At 49.5% G+C, this 10,120-nt stretch overlaps 2 protein-coding genes across 2 annotated transcripts; both read right to left on the bottom strand.

The window, feature by feature from the left end:
• Positions 1-64: 64 nt before the first annotated feature.
• On the bottom strand, positions 65-2,718 carry EMWEY_00051180 (Trichohyalin, putative; the record flags this gene model as incomplete). The annotated part of the gene is made up of 7 exons (XM_013479685.1): positions 65-223; positions 510-638; positions 770-856; positions 1,213-1,362; positions 1,538-1,627; positions 1,755-1,817; positions 2,650-2,718. 7 exons carry the CDS (start codon positions 2,716-2,718, stop codon positions 65-67), a joined length of 747 nt encoding a protein of 248 aa, XP_013335139.1.
• A 1,596-nt stretch (positions 2,719-4,314) lies between these two features.
• On the bottom strand, positions 4,315-8,041 carry EMWEY_00051170 (hypothetical protein, conserved; the record flags this gene model as incomplete). Its single annotated transcript, XM_013479684.1, has 6 exons — positions 4,315-6,736; positions 6,846-6,904; positions 7,253-7,309; positions 7,409-7,455; positions 7,565-7,679; positions 7,826-8,041. 6 exons carry the CDS (start codon positions 8,039-8,041, stop codon positions 4,315-4,317), a joined length of 2,916 nt encoding a protein of 971 aa, XP_013335138.1.
• Between the last annotated feature and the right edge of the window lie 2,079 nt (positions 8,042-10,120).

Here is a 10,120-nt window from a genome sequence, read left to right as displayed (position 1 = left end):
GACTCCTGCAACACGACACATCCTATCGCCTCGTCGACATCAAACATCAACCCTAATCGAAATTCTAATACCAGCAATCACTACTTCGCCCTACCCACCTCCACACACCAAATGCTACCCGACTGTAACGGCTCACCTCTGCATGCTCCTTCACTTCTGTCAGCTGGCGTTTCAAGCTAAGCACAGCCTCCTCCTTCTCGGCGAGCTCCCCCACTAATTCCGACTGCAACCAATCGCCGCATACATGCAAAGAGACCCAACCGGGAATGCATATACGCATGGGCAATCCAAATCGGAAAAAGCACAACTCTCGCAATTCACGTGCTTCAGTCAGGCCGCAGCTACACCAGCGGCATTGAAGACCTAATATAAGAAACGGCAAACATTAGTGCACCATACCTAATAAACACTGCAGCTGCTAAGCGTCAGAACTGAGCTCAGCCCAACTATCCATCCTAACACACACACACCGAACTCCTGCTCGGATGCGTCCCTTCCAACACACTCACGTTTTTCGTCACCAACGACTGCAACGTTTCGGGAGACCCAAGGCGCAACAGAGGCTCCGCCTTTTCTCGAAGATCTGCCAAACTCCTCCGCAAATTCTCCAACTGTTCATCTTTCTCCTTGACCGACTCCTGCAACACGACACATCCTATCGCCTCGTCGACATCAAACATCAACCCTAATCGAAATTCTAATACCAGCAATCTCTACTTCGCCCTACCTACCTCCACACACCAAATGCTACCCGACTGCAACGGCTCACCTCTGCATGCTCCTTCACTTCTGTCAGCTGGCGTTTCAAGCTAAGCACAGCCTCCTCCTTCTCTGCAAGCGCCCGAGCTAATTCCGACTGTAAAAAATATCCGCATGCACGCATGCAGAGAGGGCAAGCTCAACGTGTAGTGGTGACGGAGACGCGTTGGAAGCGTGAAGTGTAGTGCGGACGTTGTTTGTGATGCCACAGGGATGGAGGCAATTGGGAGTGCTGTACCTGAAATGGGCACTAGATGTATGGCAATTTCTCATGCTTTTGCTTGCGGAAAGACGAACTATGTGGAGTGTATAGTTCATTGCTGCATTACAACCGATGCAAAAATCAGTTGCTACACGGCAATAGAAGCAAAGCAACCGGGGGCCGTGACCCGCAGTACGGTTGTCGTTGATGTTCATAACAGACATGAATTTGTTGATTCGGGAGGCACTTACATTCCTTGCTTCTAGTGATGCAAGCTCTTGAGAAGACCTCAATTGTAAGGAGGAGTCCATTTGCCCACGTTGCCGTTCTGACGTTTGCAAGTGGCCCGCAGACAGCCCTCCGACATCGGCACTAGCATTTCCGAGCTCCTCTGTGTCCGTCTGCAGCAGCATTAGTACTCCAATCGCACAAATACTTGTACTCTGGTCTAGCCTTCAAAGAAGTATGCTTTCACCACGCAAGGCAGTACAGTGCTACGGACTGCGCCTCATGACTGCTAGCTATCGTGTTCATCTCCGTGCTGAAACATTTGCCGACTGCTGCAAGTTCTCTGACATGTGATTTTGCTCCCCGTAAATCTTCTAACTGTGAGCGCAGGTCTTCAACTTCTTTGTCCTTCGTAGCCAAGAGCTTCCTCAGGTCGGCCTGAATTATGCAGCCCAGTCAGTATATGGTAAAACCGAGGCTTACACATGGAATGACTTGAAACTTGCGTCACGATCTGTGGATTCCCACATTCATCTGCAGGGAGACAAGATCTGTGTGCGCTTACAATATGCTCATTGAGACGCTGCACTGCCTCTGATGAATTTTTCAGCTTGTCCTCCATGGACACCTGATGCACATGCCAGTCCGCATAACCGTCCCAACTTCAAACAAGAAAGTTCAGTTGTCCAATACCTTCATTTTCCCCAGACGGATTGCCCAAATCCAGATTGCACTCTTGAGTGCGCAGCGTTGCGATACAAAGAATGAGGTCTACACATGTGGAGAATTACCCATCATAAACCAACCAGCAACCATTTACATCACTACATGTAGTAGACACGTGGAACGTAAGGCCAGTTCCACCATCTACAAACACACAAGTACTTTACTGCCCATAGTAGACGGGGAAGGTGGACCACACTAGCTTTTGTTGACTGTGTAGTGCGGGTCCTGTTGGAGTGAGCTGAGCCTTGCCTTTTCGTCCTGCAGAACAGTAGCAAGCCTTTGCTGCACCTCCAGTTGTCGTTTTGCCCCCTCTTCTGTGGTACGTCCATCCTGCAGGTTCCGGGACATAGCATGCAGAGAGAATTTTCCCTGAGCACCTTCAACAACACTCACTGCAATCACCTTCCTTGAGCACCTACGTGAATACAAAAACTCGGTGAAACCAACCCTATCAATTTGGTGGATAGTCTGCTGTTGCATGAAAATCAGTGACTCCAGTTGAGATTTTTCTTCTCGGAGATTATGCACTTGATGTTGAAGCCTTGCCACCAACGCCTGACAGTGCTCGTTTGTGCATGCTGCGTACACAAGACCACCTGGCATTCCATATTGATGACGCCGCAGCCCATCCAGTTGCATCTTTCACCTTTCCTAGGAAACTACAACACACACTGGAATAAGCCCCCCTCCACTACTGGAAGATCAAAACAGGCCTCGTGCATTGCAAATCTTACGTTCAAGTGGGCCCCTGTGGGTACTTGGAAGAGAAGTGGTCGTTTCTGAATCCTTGGTACAAGGGACATCGTTGGGCAGTGAGTCCTGCTGGGTAAGCTGCCAACGGTGAACAGGCATGGATCCAGTCCTATTCGGACCCCTTGTTCCACCGGCTTCACTGGTTCCGTGCGGTTTGCCAATCGACCTGCTCAAGAACCTCTTCATCTTTGGCTCCCGTTGGATCTACCTTTTACACGTATAAATACGGAAGTATTATCTGCTGCATCCGCGACGCTTGTGAGCGCTCAAAGCTGTGGTCATAATGACACGAATGGACGAATGACACGAATGGACTGCTTCGGACGAATTAGCGGTCCATAAGTTGATTACCTTCGTGTGCACAGCGCCTGGACTTCAGAACAGATGTACATGAGGTTGTTCTTGCAGCCTTCAACAGCAGCCCCTGCCCTAGGTTTTAACCCAGCTTTCGGAAGGATGGCAGCAACGCTTCAGTTCAGGCGCCATCAGCCGGTTTAGTAGATGAAACACTGTAGAGCTTTCACGGCTCCTCCACCAACGTGTTCTGCTGATTATATATTACATGTATAAACTGTGGAAGTCAGATGAGATACAGGCATGTCTTGCACCGAATTTCAAACAATCGGCCCCAGGGACTGGAAACAGTCTCGAGTCAACGCAAGGTAGCTCGAACACAAATGGAGTGGAAAGCAATTCTTATTCGCCTGTCATGTGGGGAATATGCATTCAATTACTTTCGCTGTAAGAAAAAGCATAATATCATTGGCGTCACTACAATTTTAGCCATGCTCGCTGCCGCCGGCCCAATCGGACTCGTCCTGGACCAGTCAGCGGCAGATCAGGTAGTATTGCTGAGGGGGAGTTATCACAGTCCTCTGCATTTTAGGCTTTGAACTATACGAAATATTATCTTCCACAGAAATATTGAGCTCAATATCGCCCAGTCTACAGACGCCGCCTGCTTGACGAAGATAACCGCATGGCGGCAAGCATAGAGAACTTCGCCGCCCCAAAGAGCTAATTGTCTCTCCATAACTCAACCCCTCTGGTATTACATCAAAACGTTATACAGTGTGTTGGCAGACGACTTGCTTCACAGGCCTCTACCACTGGCACGGCTCTGTGCACTGCCCCTCGTAGAATGGCCAGTTCTGTGCCGACCAGGCACTAGGATACATAACTCCCCCGTGTATGCGTTGTAGTAAAGTTTCAGTTGTAGAATATGCTAAGGTTACGCTAAGGTTACGTGAAAGCACTATAACTTTCCCCCCCAAGTGACCACGCTACGACTCCCGCTAATATCGACAGCTCGCTATATACCCAATACACTCTATTGAGCCATCCTTGCTCACAAGGCAGGAAAAACAAAAACTGTCATTCGGCAGAAAGACACCAAAGTTATCGGGTGCTGTTCCAGCAGACAAAATGTCGGTGCCTTTCGAGTTGCTTCTCACAGTTTGGCGTGCGCAGTGTAATAGGAACAGGGAAGGTACCCTTGCAGAGAATACAGACCCCAGTCAGATGTGCTTAGCAGAAAACTCGTCTCAGGGTCCAGAGGAAGTAATCCAAGCACTGCGTCCAGGTCCTTCTATTCATTTCCAAAATGAATTTTACAAAGGCCTCAATATTCAATCAACAGAGCATTGTTACCTGTTTCTCCATCCCCCAGGCATGGGGATCCTCGCATTCTGCCGTTTTCTTGCAATGGAATCTGGTCCGACGTTTCGTATTATGCAGTGCATGTTTTGCACCTCTGCCTGCTGCTGATTTGGAACAGCCCACTGGAGCTGTTGTGGTTGGCTTTGCAGCGGTTGTTGGGGAATTGAAAATGAATGCTGTTGAAAGCTTGCCCGTTGGTGGAAGCCGTATGAACAGGGACTCCTGGGGTCAGTTACCGGCCTCTGTCCCACTGTTCGGGTTGGCCAGGGCAAGCCAACATGGCCATCATTAACCACAATAACCGGCTGACGCTGCACAAACGTGTTGCTTCCGCACGACTGCAACCCATTTAGAACGTTCTCTGGAAGCGAAGACCGTTGTGGAACTTCAAAAGGAATCCCTGATACCCAGTTTGTTTCTTGCTGTTGTGACGCACTCTGTTGAAACTGATTCAGGTGCACCGGAAGCATGCCTCGAGCCACGCCAACGGACACGGACTCCTGTGTATTGCACGAGTCCCTGCCCAATTCTCCCTCCTTTTGTGTGACCAACTTCGGTGAAGGTGCCTGACTGCCCGGTGCAGCGGGCGAAGGCAGCGGTGGCCGATTAGTGCACTCATCGTGCAAACCCTGATTGAACCTTGCAGACGCAGCCGTGTCAGGTCTCCCCTTGATAGCTTCACTTTGATCACCAAAAGGACATGGAGCTTGAGAATTCTGTCCATTGCCTTCCTGGGAAAGATGGGTTATCGGCACACCCCTGTTGGCCACATCGAGGGAGTGAAGCGCTAACTTCTGGCCGACCTCACTGCTGTGATCTTCTGTCACAACAACTGCTTCTGCTTGTTCGGTATGGTCCTTTGGTTTACCCCCCAATTGTCCTTGTGATGTAATAGGCAAAGAGCCTGTTCTACTGGACCTCAGAGGATGACGATGGACTGGTGCCGGTGCATGCGTCAATTGTGGGTTACTGGCAGTGCTCGAGAGGCCGGTCGGGTCTTCGTTTCCGTCGATAGTAGTGAGGGGAGAGACAATACCCGAAAACTTATCTGATGTGCAGGCGATGTTCTCACCCTGGACAAGTGCATGCTCGTGAAGGGAAGATAAAGATGGCAGTGAAGCCGTCTTCTGCGATTGCAAGCGACTAGGCATACCAGCGCTGCCTTTGCCTTGGGAGGCAATGCTGATCTTTTCCGGCACAAGGGGTGCCAGGTCTTGGGAAGGCCGTGTCCCACGCTTTTGTTCCTTTGTCTCAGTTACAGAGCAGGCAGCAGATTGCTTCCTAATAAAATCCTTGCAGGTGGGCAGTACGGTTCCGCAAGTCATACGACTGGGAAGACCGCTGCGCGGTAGATATTCCAAGACAGACGGCGGTTGGGTGGCGCGCAAGTTTCCCAATGTGTTTATGTGCACTAATATTCCTGCGTTGTCCGACGAGATTCTCCTCTGAGAGGCAGAGCGCCTTGGGTGTGAACTAAAAGATGCTGGCTTGAGCATGGGGTCCTGAGAGTCGGAAGCCTTCATACCATGACCTTCCTTGCACTGCCTTGTCTGCCTGGAACTGTTTCTCCTTGAGGTTACAGGAGGGACAACCGTTGAGCTCTCCTTCTTACTGGGTGAAGCTTCGCTCAGCGCAGTATTCCTTGTAAAGGCAGGCTGGATCCTCTGCGTTCGGTAAGAATCCCGAGACGCCGGTCCTGCTGGCCGCTGTAAAGCTATCTTCCCGACAGGCAGCGGCGGCAAAGGGTGCCTAGCACCGCTTGGCGTAGACTGCACGGTGGAATCAGGCTGGATCTTACGGTCAGAGGCAGTTTGTAATCGCGAACTCGCTGCAACTGAAGATGACCGAGATACCAGCTTGCTCCCATCCTTTGGGATGCTGGCGCCCTCAGCTTGCCTATCAAAGGATGCGTTGTTATGCGATCCCACTCTGGAAGGCAGCCCTTCTGTCTTGTGACGGAAATGAATCGGCATACTAAAAGTTGCATCATTTACAGCTCCCATTCTCAGCTTCGACAGGCGGCCCCGCCCACCCTTCCCGTAAGCAATATCTGCTTGGCCCGTCGTTCGTCGTATTGGTTGAGTCGTTTCCGGTGTTTCTTCGACACAGCGAAAAAAGGGCACTGCCTCTCCCGCTTTCCCTTGATATTTCGATATAGTGCTTCCCAAGATGTTCTCAGCTCTTCCTAATTCGCCAGACGACACAGGACACGAAATGCACGAATCAGAAGTGCGTTGAGCTGCTACCCTTGTCAGTGGGATTTCCTTTGTCTTCAAGGCATGAAAGAGAGCCCAACGTGCCAAAGGCTGATCTTCCATGCCAAGTGCTTCGATCTGTTTCCTCAGCTTTGCTTCTGGCCAGCGGCTGGCAAGCAAAGCAACAACTGCGTTCCCTTGTTCAATGAGCTGACTGAGCGACAAAACAGCAAAAGCAAGTGGCAATTCAGTTTCGTCAGCTTGATGGCTGCCATTCCGTTGCTGAAAAAGATTTGAGTGCACGAAAAAGGCTTGTTTCGTACCTAAGTTTTGTCTTAAACCGAGGCATCACGTCTTCGACAAGGGCGGTCAGGCACTGAAGCTGCGCGTAAAAAGCACAGCCATATCTTAAAAAACAGTTCAGGCGGTTGCCACAGCCAGAAATGGTGATGTACGAATCGGAATGGCACTAAGAGGCAAATGATCGAACGAAAGAAGCCCCAGACATGCCACACCTGCGTTTGTGTTTGGTATAGCAGCCTTGCAAAATATTCCTTGTCCTCCACTGCATCACTTGCGATAGAGCGAGCGACTTGAGCAGACACCTTCGGCAAACACCCACAATCTTCCGTATCCGTGAATAAAAGCTATCCTACATAATATGTGGCAAAACTGCGCTAACCTAAGTGCGGGAACAGGCTCTGCAACGGTGCAAAGGAAAGCAGCAAACCTCAGCAACAGTGATGCGCTCGCTGTTGATGTAGCTTTCCTCTTGGAGGCGAAGATACTGAGAAGCACCCACAAACATATGCTAGACATTTCCCTTATCAATGCAGAGCTGTGGATTTGCCTTTCTACATCATGTAGCCACCATGTCTTCGCTTACCTCATCCTGGAAGACTGCATAGTGTTTCCTTTCCTCTGCCCGTAACCCTGAGAGCCACTTCACATAACGAACCGCTTATGCAAAACAGCTGCTAGTAGAGAAGCTACTGCTGAAACGAAAAAAAGTTGATTTTGCTGTGTGGTGGAATATGCGCACTCTGCTCTTCAGCGAGTTCCTCCTGGACTAGCCACAGTGCCTCTTCCAGGTCGTGAAATGCTTTAACAGATCCGCCACTAAGCTCGACTTCCGCCAATCGATTAACGCACGATCCCTGAGAAATACACACCCAAGAGTTCTCGGCACTGCGAGACAAGCTCACAGTCTTGTCAGCAGCAGAGTGAACGTCTCTTCAACCAAACGGGCAGTCGGTGGAGTTGCCAAATAGCCTGTCGCACAGCGAATGAATTGACTACCCACCGGTGAAGCAATAGAATTTCCATGATCGTCTTTATCCTTTTCAGTTTCGGCACCTTCCACATTGTATGTAGAAACTTCGGCAGGAACAAGATCACGTACGAAACTCTCCCTTTGAGGGTCGTCAGCAGCACAGCAACCAGGGACAGTGGAGAGGCCACTGGCGTCGTCACAGCCTGCTTTATATTCAAGTGCAAGGGTTTCAGAATATTGATCCATTGGATATGGGCGCGTTCGGGGTTGACGGGGTGACCGCACTACGCAGTCAATGTATACTCTACTTGGTTGCGCGAGCTGAGATGTGTCTCCTCGGCGAAGCAGGCAAGTTCGTTGATCACAGAATGCCTTTGAATCTAAAAAAATTCCTCTTAAGCCCTATGAATTTGTTGACATACCCAGGAAAAGAGAAGAGGTCAGAATGTCTCGAGACGGCGGGGCCACCTTCACGCTGTCTAAAAACGACCAGCCGCCGGCGAACCAGTCCATGCACCGCAGCCGATCCATCTAAATACTACAAAATCAGCTCATAAAAGGCATAGATGAGGCGTCCTGTGTGAGGTATTGCTGAAGGCTCAAATTGCCTTGCGATGTGGATTCATTGACTATGCACAGGCTGCAGTTGGCGAAGCTACGGAGCGCTTGAGCATCTGCAAGAAATATACGACTGTATTAGTAATGTCATCAGTTCATCTACTATTTTTACGGGATACCTTATTTTCTTCCTTGGAAGAACCACTGGTCGCTGCTCCGCGCATAACGGTCACACCCTGGGGCTTGGGTGCCCATTGGCCTGTGGCCAAGGCACGATAGAGCTGCACCGCGCAAAGTTCAGCAAATGTATTTAACTAAGCTTCCTTCTAAAATTGGAGCCATACACAGAAATAACCTAACAGATCACTTATTGAGATCGATGTTAGTGAAATTAGAGTTTCGGTGGGCCGAAAACTTCGTCCTCCCAACTGCCACCAACCTCACCGTCACCATTTTGCTTGCAGTGAATTGCTTATATACGGAATACGTAATATACACACATTCAGCTGTATTCCATCTCACAGCTAGAATCGAATGATACTGCTTAGCCCTATACTCTTGAACTCCTGCATGTCGAATTGTTTGGGGGAGACCACCGAGCCACTCGCCACCTGAACTTTTACTTGCAGGAGGGCAGGGCTGTAGGAGGAAACCGAGCGAAGTCTGGGGACTTCTGCCAGTACCGCTTTTAGGCAGCTTCTCCTCGGTGAAGTTTTGAAGCTGCCTCTTCCCTGTGGTGTAGCCTTAGCTTTGTATCTGCAGGACCGAGGCAACTCATCTACTGTTACCCCAGCTCTACGAGGAAGACTTCATACCTCTCTCTGTTTCAACCACCTGGTCCCAACGTAGATGAATTATTATTCGGTTCTTGGAGCGCACTTCTGAAACGCCCTCGAAGTAGAACACAACTCTATCTTACTTCGTGGCACCAGCCCTCCGGGAACAGCACCTCGGAAATTTCCTTCGCTTGATAGGCTAAGGGGTTTAAGAAATAATTTGCGGACCCTCGCACGCGTCGCTCTTCCATATTGGTATGCCGAGAGTCTTACGTGAGAGTTTGTTTAAGAAGGCAGACTGCTAAGCACAAGAAAATTGAAGGAATCACACTTGGTTTGCTCACAAAAATGGATAGATGCTTGCTATGCGCTAGCCAGTGGCGAATGCTTTCTAGCCATAACACAGCTGAATAGTGCACATTTCCTCCACTGTTAGCTGGCAACAGCAACTCGACTCCAGCAGTACGTGACAAAGGGTATATAATGCAGACACTGGCCACACTCAAACTGGCATTCCGAAGATTCAATTCCGCTTAAAGGGCATCACTCCGGCTATGAATGCTCGCCAGAGTGTCTAGAGCTACGCCAAATCAGGGCAAATATATTTTATCGCCAACACCAACTCTGGCACTATCGAACAGCTGCTTCACAACACTATTGGTCATACTGAGTCGCTCAACAAGTGGACGGACGACCGAAGCCGGAGGAGACAATCCTAGCAACTAACCTTATGCGAACAAGGCAGTCAGGTTGTAGGAATGAAACCACTGTAAATGCACAATGTCAATACGTGGCTCAATGCCCACTCATCAATAAGCACCCCCTACGGCCTAGCAAAAGAATGTTCAAAGAAGTTATCAACCCTTGTGATTTACTCTCGGAAACTAAATGGTAAGTTTACGTTGTAGTGGAGGGGAGTCGGCGTTTGTTTTTCCTACTATATGTATTAATATATATATGTGTTATATATATATATATATATATATATATA

The sequence above is a fragment of the Eimeria maxima genome, genomic scaffold, assembly GCF_000499605.1.
Source record: "Eimeria maxima Weybridge genomic scaffold, Emw_scaff1296, whole genome shotgun sequence".
Classification (NCBI taxonomy): Eukaryota; Apicomplexa; class Conoidasida; order Eucoccidiorida; family Eimeriidae; genus Eimeria; species Eimeria maxima.
This window is presented reverse-complemented; position numbering and strand designations above follow the sequence as displayed.